The 27686-nt window shown below is 35.0% G+C and overlaps 1 protein-coding gene across 1 annotated transcript in view; it reads left to right on the top strand.

Annotated features, from left to right (window-relative positions):
- LOC149477170 (5-oxoprolinase) overlaps positions 1-27612 on the top strand; it is a 28011-nt gene extending 399 nt beyond the window's left edge. Inside the window, exons 2-29 of the mRNA XM_089710557.1 lie at positions 621-787; positions 1604-1795; positions 2590-2881; positions 3615-3813; positions 4072-4169; positions 4729-4836; positions 6358-6510; positions 6749-6888; positions 6994-7061; positions 7699-7832; positions 8299-8450; positions 9160-9305; positions 9814-9955; positions 11368-11500; positions 12209-12353; positions 13087-13234; positions 14207-14319; positions 15482-15654; positions 16338-16435; positions 16765-16875; positions 17779-17912; positions 18282-18393; positions 19125-19256; positions 23719-23811; positions 24492-24627; positions 25456-25563; positions 26068-26165; positions 27222-27612. Of these exons, the coding sequence (XP_089566683.1) occupies positions 626-787; positions 1604-1795; positions 2590-2881; positions 3615-3813; positions 4072-4169; positions 4729-4836; positions 6358-6510; positions 6749-6888; positions 6994-7061; positions 7699-7832; positions 8299-8450; positions 9160-9305; positions 9814-9955; positions 11368-11500; positions 12209-12353; positions 13087-13234; positions 14207-14319; positions 15482-15654; positions 16338-16435; positions 16765-16875; positions 17779-17912; positions 18282-18393; positions 19125-19256; positions 23719-23811; positions 24492-24627; positions 25456-25563; positions 26068-26165; positions 27222-27368 (3867 nt within the window). The 5' untranslated portion in view covers positions 621-625 and the 3' untranslated portion in view covers positions 27369-27612. The remainder of the gene's footprint in view (positions 1-620; positions 788-1603; positions 1796-2589; positions 2882-3614; positions 3814-4071; positions 4170-4728; positions 4837-6357; positions 6511-6748; positions 6889-6993; positions 7062-7698; positions 7833-8298; positions 8451-9159; positions 9306-9813; positions 9956-11367; positions 11501-12208; positions 12354-13086; positions 13235-14206; positions 14320-15481; positions 15655-16337; positions 16436-16764; positions 16876-17778; positions 17913-18281; positions 18394-19124; positions 19257-23718; positions 23812-24491; positions 24628-25455; positions 25564-26067; positions 26166-27221) is intronic.
- The last annotated feature ends 74 nt before the right edge of the window (positions 27613-27686 follow it).

Raw genomic sequence — 27686 nt, 5'->3', positions numbered from 1 at the left:
CATACCATAGCACAGAATAATTACTAGTAGCTAGCTGGTACTTTTTAAGTCTAGCCCGGATATGATTATAAATTGCCTATATTTACATCTGAAGGCAATATTTTTTAATCTCTTGGCCATTTATAAATTTCCCAGAACACATTTTTTTTGTTCAAACTTTTTGAATGAATAGAGAAAAGTGTAGGTATTCGTATGATGATATTTTAATTGAAAGAGCAAGTTCTATCTTATCTGTAGAATAGGTAATACAAATATGTGTATCAGATAAATATAATTCTATAAATTGAGCTTTGTTTAAAATAGCCTGTTATCTTCTATAATTAAACAATGAATTTAATTGTACTTAGTAAATTTATTGGAATAGAATATTGCTGTTGTTTTGTATAAGAACTTTGTCTGTAATTTTCAATTAATTTATTTTGATGATTTTTTGAATTTAAATTCTAGTTCTCAGGTGAACTAAAAAGCCTTCTTTTAGTTGATCGTTTTTTAAGTTCTGAGTTCAAGTTTGCTCAAGTTTTAAATATCAGTACCTAAGTATCTCTATAAAAACTTCTCAAAGTTGGGTCTAGTTAAAACAGGTTTTATAAGATTAAGAATTATTTTTTTACATTTTTCAGTCACAATGGGCAAGGGTTTCCAATTCGCGATCGACCGTGGAGGCACCTTCACAGATGTGTTCGCTCGCTGCCCCAACGGTAAAGTCAGAGTTATGAAGCTGCTGTCAGTGGATCCACAGAACTATGACGATGCTCCACGAGAGGCGATTAGGAGAATATTGCAAGAAGTGAGTTGGGAAGTTAAAAAACTTTATAAAGAGGTCCTTTGCTTTTTGTTTGTTATCTTTTACCTGGGTGAACCAATTTTGATGATAAATTTTATAATGTTTATATTAATTGCTTGTCAAACAGTTATATTTGTAAGATTTTCATGTGTTTACAATTTATTATGATATATTGTGTATTTTAGTTGTAATGACATAAAATAGCTCTTGGTAATAAAATTTCTGTCTCTTGGTAGCTAAAAGTTACAAATAAAAAAAATAATTACCTTCCGAATTGAGAACCTCCTCCTTTTTTAAGTCTGTTAAAAACAGAGTACATACTATGTAGATACGATTATTGGTGACCGCAACTGCGGTATGTTCACCTTGAGAAGCAATTGATTGAAACTATTCATCCTCTATTAATCAATATGTTTTACATAAAAAACACATAGGTTTGGATATTACTTAATAATTGATTTTTAAAACAGACACATAGGATATTATTTCTTACAATTTTTTTCAAATTACATCATTATATTAGCCACATATTAATCACTAAGTTTCAGCCTACGGCATCGCCCGCTTTTTAAAAGAAAAGCCCGCATAGTTCCCGTTACCATGGGATTTTCGAGATAAAACCTATCTTATGTGTTAACAAAAGTTACCCTTTAAATGTGTACTAAATTTCATTGTAATCGGTTCAGTAGTATTTGCGTGAAAGAGTAAGAAACATACATACACATACATCCATCCTCACAAACTTTCGCATTTATAATATGAGAAGGATTCAATTAATATTAGAAAACTACAAAAACTCCCATATTCTGACCATTTCAGGAAACAGGAAACGCTCTAGACAAAGACAGTAAAGTGAACTCATCGCTCATAGAATCAATAAGAATGGGTACCACAGTAGCAACCAATGCGTTACTAGAACGAAAGGGAGCAAATATGGCACTGGTTATCAATAAGGGATTTAAAGATTTGCTGTTAATTGGAAACCAGGCGAGGCCGGATATATTCCAGTTGGTAAGTTGTTTTCAAACATTTTAGTTATATTTTTAGAGATACTTAGTTTTTGTATCAATATGTAAAAAATACAGAAATAATTTCTGTACACAAACAGTAACATGAACCAATTGAATTTTATTATGATAAAAATTAATTTTAACAGAGTATACAGGGTGTCCCACTATTGGTAAACTAAGCGCGAAGGGACTTGTAGTTTGGCATAGTATAACACTGATCACGTAAAAAATACTTAAACAACAAAATTACGTCAAAAAATTTTTGCAAAATTTTTGCTGAAAATCCATGTTTTCTTCTCTAGAGTGAGCATTTTGTCTATGAAAACATTATCTTAAACGATAGCTCACATGCTGGTGGCAAAGTTGCTTGTTATGGGTGTACACATAGAATTTAAGAATTCATCTATTTGAAAAAAAAATGCGTCTGGAATTTTATAAGTATTTTTTACGTACTCAGCGTATGCAAAACTATAACCTCCTTTGAACTTAGTATACCAACAGTGGGACACCCTGTATACAGCATTAGTCAATTTTGTTATGACTATAAAATTAGGTAATATGGGTCATTAGAAGGAGGTCAACATTTTGCACTTTCAAGTCAAATGAATAATTTAAATTTCTTGAGAATGTCATCAAAGTTATTCTAATCTAACCAAACAATTATTATCTAACAATTAGAACCCATAATGTATACTAATATTATACCAATAGTATTATGTATGGGTCATTATTACACCCATACAAAATTTCATATGAATTTTTTAATACTATTTTTAATGACCTAACCTTTCCTAGAATATAAATCGACCAGAAGTTCTTTACAAAGAAGTAGTGGAAGTCGATTGTAGAGTGATACCAGCATTAGAAGACCGTTGTCAAATCGAAAAGACCAACTTAAACTGGAAAGAAGTCTACGGAACGACTGGTCAGAAAATGCTGGTCATTAAAGATATCAATGAAGAAGCTGTTAGGAGAGATCTAACTGCGTTGAGAGAGAAAGGGATAGAAAGTATTGCTGTTGTACTCGCACATAGCTATAATTATCATGAACATGAGTTGCGGATTGGGAAAATTGCTAAAGAGATAGGTATGTATTATTTTTAAATTTTAGGCATTGTATTTTTTCTAATCAATGTTACATGACAAAATATAAAAATAAGTATTTAATGTTGCAGAACATATTATAGCATACTTGCCGAAAGTTTGTATTAAAACTGTGGTCTTGCCAATACTTAAAAATAAAACAGGCGACTCTTCGGATAAGTCGAACTATAGACCCATCTCGTTGTGGCCAACGAAAGTGTTGGACGGTTTGCAAACACCTAAAGTTGGACGAGGCACAGTTTGGCTTTAGAGCCGGTTCGCCTACCGAAACTGCTGTTTTTTGTCTAAAGCAAACGGTCCAATACTACACAAAGAGGAAAACCCCCGTATATGCCTGTTTTCAAGGTTTATCAAAGGCCTTTGAGATGGTGTCGTATAATCTCCTTTGGCAGAAGTTAAGGAATAAAACTGAGCTTCCAGAAGAGTTAATTGGTGTTTTTGAGTATTGGTATGGCCACCAGTAATTTAGCAGACTTAATCCCAGAATTATCGCACCTATTTTTATCCCATTTAGAAGTTTTTTTTCCACTATTCATTATTATAAATTTCATCAAAGACCACTACTTTTCCCCAAATATCGTTATTATTTTTTATTTTTGCTCTTGATTGTTGCCATACTTTAGCAGAATACTTTCCAGGATTACCCTACGATTTCTGTCCTGTTTTGAAGTTTATTTTTCACTATTTCTATTTCGTAAATTTCTTCAAATTTGCAGGATTTCCCCAAATATCGTTATCTCACTTGGTAACCTCCATGGCCCGGTTGGTCCCGCGTGGGTACACGAGTTGCGCAGACGCATACTTAACCCCCCACATTAGAGGCTATGTGAAGGGGTTCGCGGAGGGGTTTTCGGGAGGGTTGGAGGGGAAAGTGCTGTTCATGCAGTCCGATGGGGGGTTGACGCCGATGGATATGTGGGTATTTTTTTATTTAATTTTAATTTTGCCCGATTTTGTTATAGCATTGTACAATGTTAAGCTTTAAAATGTATGATTTAGAACCAATAGATAGAAAAAAGCAATTTTTCGCCTACTTAATCATGATGTTCTGGAAATTATTTTTAAAGTGGCAATTTTTCTGTATTTACAATTTTTTAGCGTTTTTTTAAATTCAATATGTACATACCATATATTATGTAATAGCGTTTATTTTTTTTTCTAAAACTTTTTCAGGTTTAACGGTTCCCGCGCTATTTTATCTGGCCCCGCTGGTGGGGTGGTTGGATACGCGCTCACTTCCTATCAGAGGGAGACTAACTTACCTGTTATAGGTAAGTTTTGTAGAAACAATTTATTTCCGTAAATAACCTAAAAACTAACCTAAATATTTTCTAAATTATTAATTTTTAATTTTTAAATATTAATTTTAATTATAAAATAATTATTAATAAATTGTAGAAATTAATAGACTAAGTTAATCTATTGAATTTTGTAACATATTTTCCAATATTGTTATTTGTCTGTTTCTAATTTTCTCCATTTCCCAATTGGCCATAGGAATACATTAAAACTATTCAATATAATTCGAATATTAATATTTGTCTTTTAAGACTACAATTTAAAGTAATTTTAAAGCACTTATGTATTTCCTACTAATATTATAAATGCGAAAGTTTGTGAGGATGTGTATGTGTGTGTGTTTGTTACTCATTCACGCAAATACTACTGAACCGATTACAATGAAATTTAGCACACATATGGATTACTTGGATTAACACATAGGATAGGTTTTATCCCGGAAATCCCACGGGAACAGGAACTATGCGGGTTTTCCTTTGAAAACGCGGGCTAAGCCGCGGGCGGAAATCTATGAATATATATATTTACCAGGTTTCGACATGGGCGGCACATCCACAGATGTGTCTCGATACGCGGGAACATTAGAACATGTGCACGAAGCCACTACCGCCGGTGTTACTATACAAGCACCGCAACTTGGTAAGTATTGTAGATTAACTTAAGTAGGTATTATTATTTTTAGCTTTTCAAGAATACGGATTTCGTATTATTATATCCATAAATTACAACAATAATAAAATAAAATAATTAATAATAATTAATGGCATCATCAACCTACTAGGCTTATATTTTAGCTTGTATCTTTTGGAAGAGCATGTGCTCACGTTTTGCAGTGGAGTGCTAGCGGCCGGCACGCTTGCTATAGGAAGGGAGGACCTCTTACTGTCACTGTGTTATATACACACATAGTTACACCAGCCACACATCTCACGTCTGACACGTAGTAAAACACTCAAATGTCGTATATCCGCTAGATATAAACACGGTAGCGGCGGGGGGAGGGTCAGCGCTACAGTTCCGCTTCTTTGCTGTCACTATGAGACTTACATAAGATACACATTACACTTCTGACACACACAATAAAACATTTAAAAATATATACATTTGAATTGAGAGCCGCTTCCTTTTTTGAAGTCGGTTAAAAATGTCGTATATCCGCTAGATATAAACACGGTAGCGGCGGGGGGAGGGTCAGCGCTACAGTTCCGCTTCCTTGCTGTCACTATAACACGTAAATAAGATACACATTCCACTTCTGACACGCAGTAAAACACTAAAAATGTCGTATATCCGCTAGATATAAACACGGTAGCGGCGGGGGGAGGGTCAGCGCTACAGTTCCGCTTCCTTGCTGTCACTATAACACGTAAATAAGATACACATTCCACTTCTGACACGCAGTAAAACACTAAAAATGTCGTATATCCGCTAGATATAAACACGGTAGCGGCGGGGGGAGGGTCAGCGCTACAGTTCCGCTTCCTTGCTGTCACTATAACACGTAAATAAGATACACATTCCACTTCTGACACGCAGTAAAACACTAAAAATGTCGTATATCCGCTAGATATAAACACGGTAGCGGCGGGGGGAGGGTCAGCGCTACAGTTCCGCTTCCTTGCTGTCACTATAACACGTAAATAAGATACACATTCCACTTCTGACACGCAGTAAAACACTAAAAATGTCGTATATCCGCTAGATATAAACACGGTAGCGGCGGGGGGAGGGTCAGCGCTACAGTTCCGCTTCCTTGCTGTCACTATAACACGTAAATAAGATACACATTCCACTTCTGACACGCAGTAAAACACTAAAAATGTCGTATATCCGCTAGATATAAACACGGTAGCGGCGGGGGGAGGGTCAGCGCTACAGTTCCGCTTCCTTGCTGTCACTATAACACGTAAATAAGATACACATTCCACTTCTGACACGCAGTAAAACACTAAAAATGTCGTATATCCGCTAGATATAAACACGGTAGCGGCGGGGGGAGGGTCAGCGCTACAGTTCCGCTTCCTTGCTGTCACTATAACACGTAAATAAGATACACATTCCACTTCTGACACACACAGTAAAACATTTAAAAAGATATACAGTCGAATTGAGAGCCTCCTCCTTTTTTGAAGTCGGTTAAAAATATCGTATATCCGCTAGATATAAACACGGTAGCGGCGGGGGGAGGGTCAGCGCTACAGTTCCGCAGCGGGCTGCTAGCTGCCGGCCCGCAGTCGGCTGGCGCACAGCCCGGACCCGCTTGCTATAGGAAGGGGGGACCTCTTACTGTCACTGATGCTAACTTGCTGTTGGGTAAGTTTTTATTACAGTCGGATCATGATTTAAAAACTTAAAACTAAAACACAACTTTTAACTTTAGGGCCGATTTTTTTTAAGTTAGTCTAATTAAAATAATATAAAATTATCCAAGTTTATAACAGAGTATTTTTCATATGATACTTCGCTTTGATAATAACCAATGATCAAATCCAAACTAAAAATTCTTGTTTTCACCAAAAATAAATTTATAATAATTTATATTATTTTCCAGGACGTCTTTTACCAGAATATTTCCCAAAAATATTCGGTCCAAATGAAAACGAAGCATTGGATAAAGAAGCTACTGTTACTGCATTTAAAAAGATGGCGGAAGAAATAAACAGCTTTTTAATGAAAGACGGTGCCAAGGAGGTATTTTTCACTTTAGAAACATTTATAACATAGATAAAGTGTATTTTTTGTGTATGGTTTTGGAATATCGAAAATGACCATCATTAAAAAAGTTAAATATTTCAGATGAGTTTAGAGGAAGTGGCGATGGGCTTCATAAAAGTTGCCAATGAAGCTATGTGCCGGCCGATAAGGTAAATAAATAAGACATTTAACTCATATTATGTGTCTTTTGCCTTTATTTTAATTAAGTTATTTTTTAATATTCAGAAATAGGCCTACAATCTACATAGTACATAATATTATATTTGTGTCCTTTTGATATCAATTTTTACTAAGATATTTTGTAAATATCGTTAAAATGTTAAGGCACTAGCTAATTTTTGGTTGAAATCATTGTCACCATCGTCACTATCTTCATCATCACTTTCGTCCTCATCATCATCGTTAACAGCTTATTTCTTATCTACAATAAATAATATATAAAAAAGCGCGTGTTTGCAGACGCGTAAGTGAAACTTCTTTGGCAAGATTCAAAGATACCAAAATCGTCGCCTAACTCCATGTCATGACGGTATTACCATGACGCGACCTTGAAAATTTACTCTCAACGCGCCTAAAGAAAGAAAGAAAGGAAATTCATTTATTTGTACCGTTATCATATAAATACAGATCTTTATAACAATAAAATAATTAAAATTATCACATAAACAGTAAAAAATTGATATACCCACTCACTCACTTTGAGAATCTTAGATTTCTAAAGAAGTTTCACTTAAAAAAAAAAAAACTATTTTTTACATAAATCTCTTTACTATACAAAACTTATAGGGCATTAACAACAGCGCGCGGTTACGATGCTCGCGCGCACGCTCTGGCGTGTTTCGGGGGGGCGGGGGGGCAACATGCCTGCTCTGTGGCTAAACAACTGGGGATATCCACTGTGCTGATACATAAATATGCGGGTAGGTGTTTTTGTGTATGTTTGTATACATATATGGATGAATGAATTTAATCAAATTAAAAAAAATCCTATTATGCAATAACTGGTTTGATATTTTGTGGGGAGGTGAGCAAAAGTGGTCATATTTGTTTTAATTGTCGATTTTCAAAGAAAGTCGTGTTTCACCACTTGTTTAAGTCAGGGATGGCAGAACGGATTTCAATCATTTATTTTTGGTATGTGTGATTTGTCACATAATGTTGATAGAATTAATAACTGTGAAAAAAGGGTGGAGCTGGTATGAACAACTATATAGAGATTATATGTAATATTTATTTTTATAACATTTAAATGGTTTATAAATGAGGATTTTTTTTATTTGGATATAGGAAAAATGTTGAAGGTGTATACAAATAAGTGTATACATAGATATATTATATTGAGAAGTAATTCAAACCTAGATCTATACTGATTAAATTTACATACAGGTATCCTATCAGCGTACGGCATGGCTCTAGCGGATGTAGTAGAGGAGACGCAACAACCGTGTGCACTGGTGTACGCGCCTAATAACTTCGCGGAGTTGGATAGATTACTGGATGTATTGGCTGCCACTTGTAGGGATAAGTTGAGGGCTCAGGTAAGTTATTTCTAAGAAATACTAGCTTACCGCCCGCGGCTTCGCCCGCTTTGTCTAAAACCTAATAAATTATATACTAAAACCTTCCTCTTGAATCACTCCATCTATTAAAAAAAACCGCATCAAAATCCGTTGCGTAGTTTTAAAGATTTAAGCATACAAAGGGACATAGGGACAGAGAAAGCGACTTTGTTTTATACTATGTAGTGAAGTGATAGTGATATTTCCCTTTTCTATTGCTTTAAGTAATGTTTTAAGGATCTCACAATTCTTTTAAACTCGTATGCTTGATTGGGTAATGCAAAAGTATGATTTTGAACGACGATGAATTTCTTACATTAACTTAGTTTTAGTATATCCAATCTCTATCGCTCTTACATCAAAATAATAATGCGTCCCGTTCACTCGGGACAGATGTGCTCCTTTAGCAGTTTGAGCTTTGAAATTGATTTAAATTGATGATGAAATTTATAAATAAATTTGCAATATTGCAAACGAAAAAAAATACTGGTCTTTCGAGTACGATACATAAATATAAATTGTAGTAAAATGTTTGTGCAGCATTCCACCATATTTGATTTTTTTTAAACCACCTTCAATAACATTTGGATAGTTAAATAAAATTCTATTCCACTAAAACTTGTTTTATCAAAAAAATCACCACACACATAAAATTAGCATTAAAATACAAACTTTTCCCACTATGCAGGGTTTCCAAGACTCCCAAATAGTACTGGAGCCCTATCTCCACCTGCGCTACTCAGGCACGGACTGCGCCCTCATGGTGCCCCCGAGCCCTGGGGACTCCGCCCAACACACTAAACATAGGGATTTCTATGCTTCTTTTATTAACAGGTACTTACTAATATTTTAATTATCTATTTGTGTGTGCGTGTGTTGATTAAAATTTTTCTTTCTCTCTGATATTATATAAATTTAACTTAACATTATACCCATTTGTATACCCATTTAATATTAATATTGTATAATTTTTCGTTAATCGTACTGTATTTTTAAGTCATACTTTAAAATAATTGTTGACTTTTAAACGTTTTGGTCGTTGGTATATTTTGTGCCGTAAGTCAAAGATGTATTCATCAACTAAATAAATAGTAAATGAAAATAAGATTTCAAAATTTACGTATAATATTTTTTTTATGTTTTTTTATTAAAGTGAAACTTTTATTACATCGTCTCAAACTTTTTGGTCTGTGTAGCGCATGTCGCGTGTATCGCGGCTGCCGTGTAGGTATACCTACTCGGCACGCGACATACGCTACACAAAGCAGTGTTCGGAACCGTTCGAACAGTTTCACTTTTACCGTGGTTTCAAAAAACCACACAACATTTTTTTTACACACAGATACAAAAAAGAGTTCGGTTTCACTCTATCTAAACGTGATGTACTAGTTGACGACATTCGCGTCCGCGGTATCGGCACTAGCGAGGTCGCTGAGGAAGTAGCGCCGCCTAGCGGGAAGGGGGTCATACCGCCTGTTGATAAGGTGAATAGCCTTCATCATCATAATTATTATAATCATCATAATATAAATCTCATAATCCTAACGATTATAGGTCTACCAGAATCTGATGGCATATTTATATTTAAGAAATAAAAGATTTTCATGTGGCAACTTATTTGACAACTATCAAATTGGTTGTCAAATTATTTGTCTCTTTTGCAGTTGATGAATACTTTTTAGGATTTTGTCTAAAAAATCTACGAAAATGTCGAAAAAGCCGCTGCGATCACAAGCAAGAGGTATTGTTTATAATGTGTATAGAAAAACATTCGATGAAGAAGGGTCAAACACATCACAATTTTCAATTTTGAAGATTTTATTGGTAAATTGGACTTACCCGTTTTGATACTTTAAATTAAAAAATATTATATGTAGGTAACTATAATAGTGTTTGTTGATTAGAATATAATTTTATGAAAACTTATTACAGGAGTTTCCAATGCGGCTATTCGTCAAGTCCAAGCTGTCCAAGTCAATTTTATAATGTGTGTATCTGTTATTACTTACGAAAATAAACATAGTTTTATTTTATTTTTATTTTATAAAAAATTATAAGCAGTCTAGTTTTGATTTACATTATCATTATATCGATATTTTCACATGGCATACTGATAATGAATATACAAATATAGGTATGGGTAAATAATAATATACGTATTACCTGTATAAAAGTACTTAATATGTATATTATACATGTAAGTATGTAGGTCCTACCACAGGTCCTACATAATATTAAGTGGATATCTCATTATTAAGTATAGTATTGTCCACTTATGTAATGTGACTAATGATATTGAGGACAAAATAAAAAATAAGCAATATCAAGATCGTTCAGTCCATTTTCCCTAGGGTTGCACACTCAAAATTTTGATTTCCCTAATTGCCATCAGATTCTGGTTTACCTATATCACCATCATCATAAATCATGACCATTATAATTTTCATCATACTTAGCATCGATATTCTTATATTTCTCGTTTTATTTAAAAAAAATGTTACAGCCATTTTACTCATTAGTTTAAATACTTTCGATATCAGTTTAAAGTTTTTTGATATCTGTAATAGTTACGGAATAATCGCCTGTGCACACTTAACGATTACACCCGGTATATGACGACGCCACGATCAATCCATACTAATATTATAAATGCGAAAGTAACTCTGTCTGTCTGTCTGTTACTCAATCACGCCTAAACTACTGAACCAATTTGCATGAAATTTGGTATGGAGATATTTTGATACCCGAGAAAGGACATAGGCTACCTTTTATTGCGAAATATGTACCACGGGCGAAGCCGGGGCGGACCTCTAGTGTTTAATAAATAACGGACGTTGTCGGAGCCTGCCGCTACATATACTTTATTAATATTAATTTCCCTTTTTTCTGATTTCAGACAGTAAAAGTGTACTTCGAAGGTGGATATCAAAACACAAATGTGTATTTGTTAGAAAATCTCAAACCGGAGCAGGAAATAGCTGGACCAGCCATCATAATGGACAGTCTTTCTACTATACTAGTGGAACCAGGTAAGATTCTAGCTTTAATCAAATATAAATAAATCAATAAGTCTGTTTGATAATTATTAAAATATTGAAATGCAATAAAAATTTTGTCGTTGCATTGATTTTAAACACTTTCTAAACTCGGAAATATATCCTGTGTTAGGCGTAACTTTTGATTTAATATTTTTGTGGATGAATAGTTGTCACTATTTCCTGTCAAAACATGCTAGCCGTCGAATACTATAAAATGCTGCGTTTCTTTGACTCGTGGCGCATTCGTACGAATCGTGCCTAGGGGCTCGGACGTTGTTTATACGACGTTCGACCCAACTACCCTCACTTTGCTAATAGTCGTTGACTTGCTGCGTTTTGTTATCAACTACCTACATCAATTAGCTATCTGTTTAGAATCGCAGTACATTCTTATTACATTCAAACTAATATTTAAACCGGCCTCGCGTGTTATTTCTTATACCTGCTATATTTCCTTTTTGTAATAATTAATTTCAATTAAAATATACAGAATTCATGGCATTACTCATGCACTCTCATTCAAAACAATGATGAATGTTGTAATTTTGTGACTATCAAGACGAAAATATTTACGCTATTGTTTTCAAATGAAATATTAAACCTTTTTGAATCTTCTGGCGAACACAATGCATCCTGTATAGTAAACGAGAAAATAAAAATAATCATTTAATTACTATGAAAGTAACTTCTTATTTCCAGATTGTCGCGCAGTTATAACCAAATATGGTGATATCCGTATAACAATAGGAGAAGGCAAACACAAGAAAGTGTCAACTGCGTGCGAATCAGTGCAATTGAGTATTTTTTCACATAGATTCATGTCTATTGCTGAACAAATGGGAAGGTAAGCTATTTCAATGAATAATAATAATTAAATCTTTATTAGTAAGTAGGCTAAATTATAAATTAACAATTTATGTACTTACCAACAATTACTAAAACCTACAAGCTAAAAGGATTGCCGCTCAGCATTTTACAGTGAAAGCTTTCACTGCAGAGCTGATTTTCAGCGACACCTTATATATCAAATTATAAAAAGATGTAATGTTAACATTCAATATAGGTAATAAATAAATAAATATAAATATAAAAATGTTGTGTGGTTTTATGAAACCACGGTAAAAGTGAAACTTTCCGAACACTGCTTTGCCTGTATGTTTGTCTGTAACCGATTCCATTAGATTTAATTCAAAGTTTGCTTATCAAGGATCGGACTATTCAATAATATAATGAGTTTAAGCGTGTTTTTTAGTTTTTCTATTAACTGTTGTTATTTTGAAGTGAAACTTCTTTATCGGGGTTGGAAAAAAATGTAGTGTAACATTTTTTCGTTACGCGTGATATTTTTCCGTTACGCGCCATCTTTTTCTTATCCCTACTACGCGTGATTCGACGTATTTCTGTAAAGTTGCATATAGTAAATTATTTTTTGAAAAATAAGGTCATAAAGAAGTTTCACTTCTTACGTGTGTACACTAGTACACGCACACATTTTTTTTATTTATTTATGGAACCATGGTTTTACTTTTTATATAAACTATTCTTCAATTTAATGTTTTTTTTACCATTTTATACAGGGTTCTCCAACGCACCTCAATATCTGTGAACATAAAGGAGCGGCTCGATTTCTCTTGTGCGGTGTTTGGTGCAGATGGCGGGCTTGTTTCTAACGCACCGCATATACCTGTGCACTTGGGAGCTATGCAGGCTTGCGTGCAGTATCAGGTATATACAGGGTGTAAATAAATAAATAAATAAATATTTCGGGACTATATTCACACACGGCACGATCTGATCCCATACTAAGCTTTCGCTTGTGTTATGGAAACCAGATGGCTGATAAACATGATATATATATATATAACTATGATATATATAACTTTAAATAAATACTTATACAGGGTGTAATCGTTAAGTGTGCACAAGCGATTATTCCGTAACTATTGCAGATATCAAAAAACTTTAAACTGATATCGAAAGTACTTAACCTAATGAGTGAAATGGCCGTAATAATTTTTTAAAAATAAAACGAGAAATAACCTGAAATGTTACATTAAACGCTCCCATACATTTTGTATTCATAGCAGATTTTCGAAGTGATGTCCTTATTGTGCAATACAATGAAGAGCTCTTTTTACAGTTTCTAAATGAACTTCCCTTCAAATTTGCGAAGTTATTAATGCAGAAAACCAAAAAAAGAAAGAAAACGCATGAGATATTCGTATCTCATACTAAATGTATTGAAGGGTTTCAAGTTAATTTTTTAGATATTTCTCGTTTTATTTTTAAAAAATTATTATGGCCATTTTACTCATTAGGTTAAGTACTTTCGATATCAGTTTAAAGTTTTTTGATATCTGTAATAGTTACGGAATAATCGCCTGTGCACACTTAACGATTACACCCGGTATACAGGATGTATTCTATAATAATAAATAATTTATTTCTTTTTACATAATAGTTACAATGTACAATTTTTGAAGTGAAACAGGTTTACCTACCACAGGCACAAGCTTTCCACACATAAAGCCTTTAAATTTAACTAAAAAAGATTCAAAGATACCAAAATCGTCGCCTTACTTAACGTGACGATATTGCCATGACGCGAAATTTTACTCTCAATGCGCCTAAAGAAGTTACTTCAAAATAATTATTATGGCCGAGAACAAAATATTAATCTTAACAATTTATCACCAGATGCAAGTCCGAGGGGATTCCCTAAAACCAGGGGATGTTCTTCTCTCGAACCATCCAAAAGCAGGCGGGTCACATCTACCAGACTTGACTGTTATTACTCCTGTGTTTCATAAGTAAGTGCAGAAATAATTTTAGAGAATTAATTTTGGCATTAAAAGGCACTTTTTGATGTGATAAATGATTAGAGAAAATAATCTTCTTTATATATAAAAATGAATCGCAAAATGTGTTGGTAAGCGCATAACTCGAGAACGGCTGAACCGATTTCGATAATTCTTTTTTTATTATATTCCTTGAAGTACGAGGATGGTTTTTATGTAGAGAAAACGTAAATATGTACCACGGGCGAAGCCGGGGCAGACCGATAGTATGTTTATAATTTTTTTCGAGTGTTAAAAATAATACTACATACTGACACTTAGCAGTTTTTATTAAATACTTTTGGATAATATTATATCCTGATCTGATAAAATGCTGCCTATCTAGTTGACAATTCTGTTTAGAAAGATGAATTCTTTATCACTCACACTTTTTCTTTGCATCAATCACAGTCATTTTTTTGAAGAGAAACTTCTTTATCGGGGTTGTAAAAAAATTGTAACATTTTTCCGTTACGCGTGACATTTTTCCGTTACGCGCCATCTTTTTCTTATCCCTACCACGCGTGATTCGACGTATTTCTTTAAAGTTGCATTTAGTAAATTATTTTTAGAAAAATAAGGGCATAAAGAAGTTTTACTTCTTAAGTGTGTACACTTGTACACGCACACATTTTTTTTGTATTTCTGAAATATATTTCATTCCTTTCAAGTTTGATTTTTATTTCAATTTTGATGATTCGAACGATATCTAGTTAAATAAATAAATGTTTGAGTTTTATCTCTCTTCTCTACATTTAATTGAAATTTTTATTATCTACTAGCGGTCCTCCCCGGCTTCGCCCGTGGTACCTACATGTTTAAACTATCCTATCTCTCAAGTTGGATCGAACACATGGTGTGCGAATTTTATTATAATCGGTTAAGTGGTTTAGGAGTCCATTGAGAACAAACATTGTGACACGAGATTTATATATATATTAAGATTAAGATTATTATTATTCACTCATAATGTTTCTTTGCAAGAATCACAGTTTTTTTGTATTCAAGTAGCTTCATCATACCCAGCAACAAAAAAAGTTAATCTTTTGTCCAGTTTTTTATAATTTTTAGAATAGAAGATACCTTACGTGTAATGTTTCCATACAATTTGATTTGATTATACATTTTGCCCCAGTTCCCCCAAGCCGATATTCTTCGTAGCGTCCCGGGGCCATCACGCAGACATCGGCGGTCTGACCCCCGGCTCTATGCCCCCGCACTCCACGAGCTTGTCCCACGAGGGGGCCGCTTTTAAATCCATGTTATTGGTCGATGGGGGACATTTTAATGAGGAGGAATTGGTTAGAGGTATGTTTTTATTGAAGTGAAACTTCTTTATCGGGGTTGGAAAAAATTTAGTGTAACATTTTTTCGTTACGCGCCATCTTTTTCTTATCCCTACCACGCGTGATTCGAAGTATTTCTGTAAAGTTGCTTAAAGTAAATTATTTTTTGAAAAATAAGGTCATAAAGAAGTTTCACTTCTTACGTGTGTACACTAGTAAACGCACACGTTTTTTTTATTTAAGTATATAGCTTAAAAATGTAAACTAATTGTATACTTAAACCTTCCTAGAGAACTAAGCTATCCATTAGTGAAAACATAATGAAAATCGGTGCAGTAGTTTTTGATTTTATCAAACAGACAGACATGCAACTTGACTCACAATTAACAATAACAACTAGTAGAAGTACTCACAATCCTCTATTTAAATATTGTAATATATATATATATATATATATATATATATATATTACAATATTATATATATATTCATACAAATTGACACCTTATGTCGTGGCAATAATGTTTCAATTGTGTATTGCTCATTACAATTTTCCTTGTATCTTCTTTCTTTTATTTATCTAATTTTTTTAATAAACGTATTTCACAAAAATCTGCTTAACGCGTAGGCAGAGTTTGGCTTCAGATGATTTTTGAACATGATTGTGTTACATTTGAATTAAACATCAATATTTTCCTTTCACAGAATTACAAAAGCCCGGAGAAGTACCAGGTTGTTCTGGCACGAGGAACTTAGCGGATAATTTGTCGGATTTGAAAGCACAAGTTGCTGCTAACCAGAGGGTAAGAATTATTTATCTAATTTCTCAAGTTTAGAGGTTACTAGCTGTGCCCCGTGATTTTACCCGGGTTGCTCTGCTCTTGTTGGTCTTAGCGTTATGATATATAGCCTATAGCCTTCCTCGATAAATGGGCTATCTAACACAAAAAGATTTTTCAAATAGGACCAGTAGTTGCTGAGATTAGCGCGTTCAAATAAACAAACTCTTCAGCTTTATAATATTTGTTTATATTTATATTTATTATTGAGGTCCTGTGTTCTTTTGATGTGTCCATCAAGTTTTTAAACAACAATAACTTAACTATTACTTAAGAAAAATCTAAATTTCCAGGGTATCCAACTAGTGGGTGAACTAATCGACGAGTACGGTTTGGACGTAGTACAAGCGTATATGGGACATATACAGAAGAACGCTGAATTGGCTGTTAGAGATATGCTAAAGGTAATATAAATATTTTTAGGAAATTTAGTGTTCACGTTTTTGCCCCTTTTCTATTGTTTCGATGTTTTTGCGACAGATTTGAATTGTAAAGAAAATATGTTTATAGTTGTTTGAAATTTAAGTTTTGTTGTGAATACATTTAATGTAAATTTTCTCTTCCTAAAATAATTTAATAAAGTTTTATAATAAACAGAACTCAAGAATCCTTGTCAGTCGGACCAAATTTAAATCCGTATTTTATAATAAGTAGGTACCATCTTCATTATTTTTAACCGACTTCAAAAAAAAGGAGGAGGTTATCAATTCGGCCGGTATGTTTTTTTTTTTATTTTTTTTTATGTATGTACACCGATTACTCCGAGGTTTCTGAACCGATTTACGTGATTCTTTTTTTTGTTCGATGCGGGATGGTGTCGAATTGGTCCCATAAAAATTTTATTCGGATAGGCCCAGTAGTTTTTATTTTATGAGCATTTTTGTCTGTATATTTGTAAATGTTGCTAGTGCAAGTTTGAAGTCGGTTGTTTTTAACGCAGTTATCACTTGTTAAATATATGAATTACACGAATAGTGTTCAATTATAATATAATTGTTCATTTATAATTAATTAATGATATTATCATTTTGCAAGTAAAAACTTCCACACAAAAAATAATATTATCACTTTTTTATAAATACTTCTCAAGAATCTGTACCTATTAGACCGTATTTCAACTGTATTATATAATAATTTTGTGGTTGCCTGGAAGAGATTGCTTTAAGCAATAAGGCCGCCTTTTGTGCACTTACCATATTCATGTTTTCTTGTTAAATTATGTTTTTATTACTGGTACTTGTACAATAAAGTGTCATAAATAAATAAATAATTACCATCTTCATAATATCTAAATATATTAATTTCAGGAAATAGCTCGTAAAACGCAAAAAGCCACGGGCTCCACAATACTAAAAGCCACAGAATATATGGACAACGGTACACCAATAGTGCTAACTGTCACACTCGATGAGAAGGAAGGCACTGCCCTGTGTGATTTCACGTGAGTTATAGAAACCATATAAACAGATTACCTCCTTGGTTCTGTGGTTAACGCGTGAGGGTTCCTGGGTTCAATTCCCGGTGGAGATAAAGAAAAAAAGTCCTGGTCTGGCAGGATAAAATGCCTGATCACCTACTTGTTCCTTCAAAAATCGATCTGTGAAACAGATGCATGCAATATGGCAAAAATGTAACAAGTACTAAGTTTGAATTAAATATGTCCGTTTAAAGAGGCTAAAAATTTACTCTCAAAAAGGCTAATAACTGTTAGGTTTGTTTCCTAATCAATCTAACTATATTAATAATTTTTAAATAGTAAATTAATAAATTTACTTAAAAAATCTATATTAATATACAAAATTATTTCCAGGGGCACGGGTGTAGAAGTATGGGGCAATCTAAATGCCCCTCGCGCGATAACACTGTCAGCACTTATCTACTGCTTGCGTTGTATGGTGGGGCATGAGGTGCCTCTCAACCAGGTTAGTGCCCTATATATCTTAATATATATTATAAAGGCGAAAGTTTTTAAGTATGATGTTTGTTACTCTTTCACGTAAAAACTACTGAATGGATTTGAATGAAACTTTACCACAATATAGCTTATACATCAGAATAACACATAGGATAGGTTTTATCCCGGAAATCCCACGGGAACGGGAACTATGCGGGTTTTCCTTTGAAAACGCGGGTGAAGCCGCGGGCGGAAATCTAGTATGAAATAAAAAGACGTGTGGCACTCGGGGACTGCCGCGGTAAAGCTATTGCATGTTATGACTTCAAGCCACACCTCCGTGCCCGTCGGAGTGGGGAGCGTGAGGTTTTTTCGTTACGCAATTTCTCTATTCGGTCCCCGCGCTCAAAGCTCGCGATAGAAGCTATGCAATAGCTTAAAAAAACTTATTATACGGAAATTTATTTTTTATAGTATATTCAGCATAACATTACATTTGAATGAGAATAAGCATTTCATTTCAATAAGCATGATTTTTAACGTACTCTTTTGCAAAAATATTTTTTGTTTTTTTTTGTTAATATTTTAATCTTCATTAATTTCTACTAATGTTTCAAGATTAAAAGCCAGCCGTTTTCAATTTTAACCGAGATAAACACAATAATTATTTTTTTGTAAATAGATAATTATACATAAAATGTATTGTATAAATAAGTACAATTTAATATTTCCTGTTACAATAAAATATAATATTCTTAGGGCTGTCTAACCCCAGTGACAGTGGTAGTGCCCCAGGACTCGATCCTGGACCCGTCTGAAGACGCAGCAGTAGTCGGGGGCAATGTACTAACTTCGCAACGTGTTGTGGACGTCGTTTTGAAGGCTTTCCAGGTTTGTTGTGGTTTTTTTTTGTTTGTTATACTGTTAGTAATCTCTACTAATATTATAAATGCGAAAGTAACTCTGTTACGCTTTCCCGCTTAAACCTCTCGACCGATTTTGATGAAATTTGACACAGATAATCTTTAGACCCTGAGAAAGAACATAGGCTACCTTTTATTGCGAAATATGTACCACGGGCGAACCCGGGGCGGACCGCTAGTATTTAATAATTATGATTTAAAACACCAACGCATGCAAGAACAATCGCAGAAACAAGCATATATGATAGCGCGTTTAATTTAACAATAAAATTTAGTGTCCGACCGAAACTGGTTTCCAGGCCGAAACCGAAACCGAAACCGAATGTTCGGCCGTGGCTTCAGTTTCGGCCGAAACCGAAACCGAAACCGAAACTCACGTGGTCAAGTATGAAATTTCTAAAAATACTGAACTTTGGTGCATTTTACCTTTTATTTTGCCTTAATTAGGGCATGAAATGAAAACACAGTATATTAAATTTGTTGTAATCATTTATTTAATATAAAATAAAAAAATAATATTTTTAAAAGGGTAGTATTTAAACGAGTGACTGTAAATTAAAGTTTTAGTTATCAAAAATAATTAATTGGGGTAACAGAATTACTAAGTGAGCGACTGACTGCGAGCGATGAAAAATTAATAGATCAGCAACTAACAAACATTAATTTGCGTTACATAAAATACAAAATGAGCAGCTTCATAATATTTGAGCGACCTTTTTTGACACGCCTCTTTCGCCTTTCGTTGACGACTGGAATAGTTCCGAAATCATGGAAACTTGCCAACGTGCAGCCTGTGCCCAAAAAAGGCAGTCGTGCCGATCCTTCAAACTACAGGCCAATTTCAGTCACGTCCATACTCTGTAAGACTATGGAACGTGTACTGAACAGCCGGCTCCTGGCACACCTAGAAGCAAACGACCTCCTCAGTGACCGTCAATACGGGTTCCGCCGAAACCGGTCCACTGGGGATCTTCTAGCGTACGCCACCTACATCTGGAGCGAGGCCATCGAGAATCATGGTGAGGCACTTGCTGTCTCCCTTGATATCTCGAAGGCCTTCGATAGGGTCTGGCATGATAGTCTTATTGGCAAGCTTCCATCCTACGGTCTGCCAACTGGTCTCTGCGCCTGGATCTCAGATTTTCTGAGGGACCGGTCGCTCCGGGTAGTCGTTGACGGCTGCTCGTCCGACCAAATGGCTATAAATGCCGGAGTCCCTCAGGGATCAGTTCTCTCCGCAACACTCTTCCTGCTACACATCAACGATCTGCTGAAACCCGGTATCTATGGGTACGCAGACGATAGCACTGTTGTGGAGAGATATGTATCCAGCGCGCGAGCCAGTACGGCACAAATTCAGTCTCTACGGGAGGCGATGGTTGACCGCATGAACTTGTCCTTACAGGCGGTCTCCGACTGGGGCGATGCCAATCTGGTCAAGTTCAATGCGTCTAAGACCCAGGCGTGTCTATTCTCCGCTAAACGGAGTCCATTCCACCTGACTCCGAATTTCCAAGGTGTATCCGTGCCGATAACTAACCACCTCGAGCTTCTTGGTATCACCTTAACGCCTACTCTGAACTTTGGTTCCTTCATTGAATCAAAAGCCCAAGTAGCCTCAAAAAAGCTTGGAATTCTGGCGAAGGTGAGACAGTATTTCAGCCCGGGACAGTTGCTCAACCTTTATCAAGCACAAGTCCGATCGTGCATGGAATACTGCTCTCACCTCTGGGACGGTTCCGCCAAGTACCAGCTGGAGGCGCTTGAGGCGATAGAGAGGCGTGCCAAGAGGCTCATAAACGACGATGACCTAGTAGGCAAAAAGCTCCAGAGCCTCGGTCACCGCCGCAGAGTGGCCAGCTTATCGGTCTTCTATCGGATACACTTTGGAGAGTGCGCTGCGGAACTGCACGATATCGTTCCGCCATCCCCGTTCGTCTATCGATCGTCGAGGCGCACAGACTCTAGGCATCGCCATATGGTGGACGTTCCATGTACCCGGACTAAGCGGTTTGGTTCCACATTCTTTATCCGAACCGCGAGGGACTGGAACATGCTTCCTGAGTCTGTGTTCCCCGACGAGTACAATATGGGGGTCTTCAAGCGTAGAGTGAACAGGTACCTTCTAGGGAAGCGCGTTCCATCTTAGACCACATCTCAGCTTAACATCAGGCGAGATTGTGGTCAAGCGCTTCCCTATTACCAATAAAAAAAAAAAAAAAAAAAAAACCTAATATTAATTGTTTGAGTGACAAAATTACGTCTTGTATTATTTTCATTATTTGGGATATGATTTATTTATACTGAGTGGCATTTTATCTTAATCGAGGTATTTCGAATAGAAAAATCACTTTGAAAAATACTATAATGGACAGAGTAGGTACTATCAGTTCAATTTGTTTTGAAAGTTTTATCAAATAACTATTTGAACAATTTATTCTAGTGTTTTTGTCGCTCCAGATGAGCGTAATTTAGTCGCTCACTTAGTAATTTATTCGCTCATATAGTAATGTAATCACACAGTTAGAATTTCTAATATATCAAATGGATTAATCACAACCCTCCTTTTACTAAAGGACAATCTGTATTTTATTATCAACCAATATTCGTTGCTTGTTTAGTTTATTTGTCGATTACTCAAATTCATACCGCTCAAGTTATTAAATCAGTACCTCATAATCAGTCGCTCACTTTATTTTCAGTCGCTCGTTTTATTATTCCCCTTTTTAAAATATTAATAATAACAATTTTAATTTTTATTATTTTTTCAAATTAAGTTCTCAGTAAAATCAGTCATCTAAATCAAATCAGTAATTGTTACTGTTACTTTAAATACTAAGTTTTGGTATTTTGAGATCTTTCTCTTTATTAAAGAGTCTTTAATACTTTGGGTTGGTATTTGCACTTAGAAGAATAATCAGTCTCTTTTAAGTACCTCTTATATAAAAATAATAATTATTAATTACTATTACACCCAGTTCCAATCTCAACATAGATTATCAAAAATTGTTTCCACCAGCGTGGGTCAACCAACGCTTTGACAGCGTCCGTCAAAGCATTGCCGAGGAAAACGAAGTTAGGCAAGCGTGAACGTGTGTGAACTAAGTTCACTGAACTTGCGAAATAAGTTTCGGTTTCGGCAAAAGTTTCGGCCGATTTTGGCCGAAACCGAAACTGCGGCCGAAACTTGATTTTTGGCCGAAACTCGGCCGAAACCGAAACCGAAACCGAAAGTTCGGTCGGACACTAATAAAATTATATTTTAAAGGAAATCAATTGGATAAAGGTTATTAATAATAATCATCTAATTAAAATAACTAGCTATTCGCCCCGGCTTCGCAAAATTATTACAGATAATATATTGTACTAGCGGACCGCCCCGGCTTCGCCCGTGGTACATATTTACGTTTTCTCTACATAAAAACCATCCTCGTACTTCAAGGAATATAATAAAAAAAGAATTATCGAAATCGGTTCAGCCGTTCTCGAGTTATGCGCTTACCAACAAATTTTGCGATTCATTTTTATATATAAGACTAGCGGTCCGCCCCGGCTTCGCCCGTAGTACATATTTACGTTTTCTCTACATAAAAACCATCCTCGTACTTCAAGGAATATAATAAAAAAAGAATTATCGAAATCGGTTCAGCCGTTCTCGAGTTATGCGCTTACCAACACATTTTGCGATTCATTCTTATATATAAGATTACTAACTACATATTACAGATTACGTGCTGGCCACGGACAATTCGCTATAGCGAAAATTCGCGCGGCGCGACTGGCGGCGCGTCTTGCGAATGAATCAAATGTATGGAAATGTACTGGGCATGCCACGCGCAGCGGCGACCAGCGAGACGACCGGCGAATTTCCCCGAGCGAATCGCGCGGCACGACTAGCGATCGAAACAAATGTATGAGTTATTACGGCGCAGGCCACGGAGTCGAGCGGCAGACGCGGCGACTACTCCCGGAGCGAACTTCATTTAAAATAGTTTGTTTTTTTTTTCGCGAAAATGGAGACGGAAGCTTTTATTGCAGAAATTCTAGCTAGACCAGCTATTTGGAAGGCTAGCCACCCGCAACATAATTTTTCATCATGCCTATATTTTTCATATTTTTGGTGGAATTCTCCGTCTGTAACACGATTTCTATTTAATTCGTGTACTCCACTATATCTTCCAAACATTAAATCTTGAGCAAAAAAGCTGCTACTCTCCAAACAACGTCGAGCTAACTTTGATAAAGCTATCTCGTCTCCTCGTCTACACTGGTCGCGGCGGCGAACGCAACTGCCCGTGGCGTGCTTACCGCGCCGCGCGACTTGCCGCGCCGCCGGTCGCGCCGCCGGTGTCCGTGGCCAAGGTGTTACATATACATGTAAAATTGCAATATTTTCATTATTTATTTAATAATAAGTAATATGTCCCCAGGTGTGCGCAGCATCTCAAGGCTGTATGAACAACTTGACGCTCGGTGAGAGCAGTTGGGGGTATTACGAGACGGTCGCTGGGGGCAGTGGGGCTGTGAGTATTTGCCCCTTTTTTATAAATAAACAAAACATATAAATATAAGCATTTAGTTTCCCTTCTGAACTAGGTCCTGAAAATGTTATGTTACCAGTATCTCAAAAGATAGTGTCATCGCTTATTAATCTGGTTCGAATGCAATATAATTTTTAATAACTTGTGACTAAATATTTATAAACAAAATGTAATTATTGGAACATCCAGGCACATAAATATGAAAGAGTAGACGAAATTCGATTTCTTAGCCGACTGGCAGTAAATCTAAACGCAATTTATGTATTATGTTATTATCCCAACGTTTTGCACAATTTGCAGCGAGCGTGGTCACGGGGAGACTAGTCAATATAATTAATAAATCGCGTTTTAAATCCGTTAAAAATCTTTAATTTCAAAAATTTTATATTGTTATTATTTACTAGCAATGCTTCGCGGTTTAACCCGCGTGGTTCCGCTCCTGTTGGTCTTAACGTGATGATATATAGGCTTCCTCCATAAATGGGCTATCTAACACCGAAAAATTTTTTCAAATCGGACCAGTAATTCCCGAGATTAGCGCGTTCAAACAAACTCTTCAGCTTTATAATATTCACGTATAAATATTACTTTCATCCTGCTACTTCAGTGAATTTAAATATCTTTCTAATATGAACCGATACCAATTTATAACTTTACCCCAGGGTCCAGGCTGGCAAGGTACAGGGGGAGTCCACACTCACATGACAAATACAAGAATTACTGACGTGGAAATTATCGAAACTAGATATCCATTGTTGGTGCCCACGTTTTCTTTGAGATCTGGATCTGGTGGGATCGGTAAGATATAATTTTTATACATTTTTGCAGTGTAATCTCGTTACAAACATACAATTACTTTTAAAAATATATAATACTCCCGTAAAATGAAACACTATACAAATACTTATTTCTTTAAGTCGGTTGATATATTTATTTAAAAGTAATAGGTATATTAAAATAATTTTAACAACAAATGCTATGTCCTTTATTTTCAATGTTTCTATACCATTTCGTCAGTTTTGTTTCCACAATATTATTAGAAACTAACTGCTCCGCGCGGTTTCACCCGCGTGGCTCCACTCCTGTTGGTCTTAACGTGATGATATATAGCCTATAGCGTTCCTCGTTAAATGTGCTATCTAAAGCGCGTCACACACGGTGAAGATACTATAATATTTTATCTTAAGATACTGTTATATTTTACATTACAGTATCTTAACGCTTCCGGTATCAGCGTTCGGACCATCATTTTTCTTTTTGTCATTGCATACTAAGACTCCTGTAGAACCGCCATCCTGTTACAAATGACGCGAAATTTTGTGGGTCATTTGTAACAGGATGGCGGTTCTACAGGAGTCTAAGTACGTATATTATAGTATCTTCACCGTGTGTGACGCGCTTAACACCGAAATAATTTTTCAAATCGGACCAGTAGTTCCCGATATTAGCGCGTTCAAACAAACTCTTCAGCTTTTATAATATGTATTAGTAAGTATAGATTAATTATAAAAAAGCTATTCGTAAAAATTGGTACAGACAAAAATGAAAAAAAATTGAACCTTTAAAAGACTTCGATATAACGTTATTTTTAAATAACTTAAAAAAAACTATTTAAACCTTTTTCAGGTAAATGGTCAGGCGGTGACGGTGTGATTCGCGAACTGATATTCAGAAGAACTGTACAACTATCCGTACTTACTGAGAGAAGAGTTTTCCAACCTTATGGGATGAATGGTAATATTAATTTACTAGCTATGCCCCGCGGTTTCACCCGCAGTGCTCCGCTCCTGTTGGTCTTAGCGTGATAATATAATATAGCCTTCCTCGATAAATGGGCTATCTAACAATGAAATAATTTCTCAAATCGGACCAGTTCCTAAGATTAACGCGTTCAAACAAACAAACTCTTCAGCTTTATAATATAAGTATAGATTAATAATTGGTTGATTAGATTATTTATCTAAAACAGATTAACTAAGATTTCGTAGATTTACACTGAGTTCTAAATTAAATTACGATATTTTAAATTGCATCGTTTTGTACACCAATAAAAGTTTATCTGTAGGATTTTTTTAAAGAAATAATTCATAATGTTCGTAATTATCTAACTGCAAAAAAAAAAACAATACCTAACCTATTTCTTCTCTCCCCCATACATTATAATTTTAAAATAACTTAAACCCAAAATAAAATAAATATGTATTTTTACCTAATTTTAACAAAAATATAATATTTTAGGAGGTGAACCCGGTAAAAGAGGTCTAAACCTTCTTCAACGAACCAATGGAAGACTTATCAATTTGGGCGGAAAAGCGTCTATTGAAGCTTATCCTGGGGTAAGTAAAAATATGACAAACATTGTTTTATTTTTATTGATTCGTAGTAGTAAAAAAGCACCACACATAAAAATTGTGTTGTTATAGTAATATTTTATAAGATTATAATATAATTTTATAATTATATAGGTGTAGCCGAGTCTAGCTTGTAATTTCACTTAAAAAGAAAAAAAATTATTTTATTGATCACAATTCCTTCACTAAATATCATATTGATTAGACAATTCTTTGAATAAAAATAAAATAAAATATCATTTAGTAAGTACATTAATGGACGACTCAGATCCGTCCGACCCAACTACCCTCACTTTGCTAATAGTCGTTGACTTGCTGCGTTTCGTTATCAACTACCTACATCAATTAGCTATCTGTGTAGAATCGCAGTACATTCTTATTACATTCAAACTAATATTTAACCCGGCCTCGCGTGTTATTTCTTACATTACATACATATGTTACGGCTAAAGGTAGGTGAGAACATAAACTTAAGATTAGCCGGCTAAACTTAGGTTTATTTTCGACGAGGTGTTAATGTTAGTTTGTTCTATCTTTAGCCGGCTAAACTTAAGTGTAACCGCAGACCCGTGGCTAAAAATGTCGGGGTGGGTAGATTTGGTTACTATAATACATGTAAGGAACAGGGCGAGTGTTTTCTGGCACTGTGCGGGCCCCTCAAGCCCTCCACCGGCCCGGCGCTAACCAAATCTACCCACCCCGACATTTTTAGCCACGGGCCTGTGGTTACACTTAAGTTTAGCCGGCTAAAGATAGAACAAACTAACATTAACACCTCGTCGAAAATAAACCTAAGTTTAGCCGGCTAATCTTATGTTTATGTTCTCACCTACCTTTAGCCGTGACACATACATATTAAAGCTAAAGCCGGGCATAAAATGCCAAGATGCTGCTGACCAACATTCGTTAAAGCATTTAAAAATAACCTTCCTATATTTTTTAAGAAAAGTAACCATTACTGACAACTATTTTCAAAATTATTACAATCCATATTTGAATAAAGATAATTCATAAAGAATTTACACATAAATCTATTTCCAGGATAAATACATAATGAATTCTCCGGGAGGTGGAGGTTACGGCGTGCCCGGGACAGCCGTTCCAGAGGTTCAAAGAGACGAACAGTTGAACAAATTTGTTGAAAGGGGAAGCGTATATGAGTATAGAAGTGCGCAAGAGTCGATTTAAGAATTGAAAATCGATAAAAAATTTATAGTTTTTTGTTTCAATTTTATTAGAAATTATTTCTATATAAAAAATACAGAAAAGACAATAAATAGATAGAAATCATTGTAATATCGCACATAATAAGTATTTTATTTTGTTAATTTAAGAATTTTTTGATTTATATCAGTATAACTGAAGTTATTTCAAATAATGTACAACATATTTTTATTTTACACATTTTATTTACAGAATAAGCACAAAATGTATTTCTAAGAGAAAATTACGAATTTTCTTTATTATTGAAATAGTAATTATGTCATAGATAACAACATTTTTAAA

The sequence above is a fragment of the Colias philodice genome, chromosome 25 (assembly GCF_061535455.1).
Source record: "Colias philodice isolate Cphi_HAF_F1 chromosome 25, ilColPhil1 Martin Lab GWU primary, whole genome shotgun sequence".
Classification (NCBI taxonomy): Eukaryota; Metazoa; Arthropoda; class Insecta; order Lepidoptera; family Pieridae; genus Colias; species Colias philodice.
This window is presented reverse-complemented; position numbering and strand designations above follow the sequence as displayed.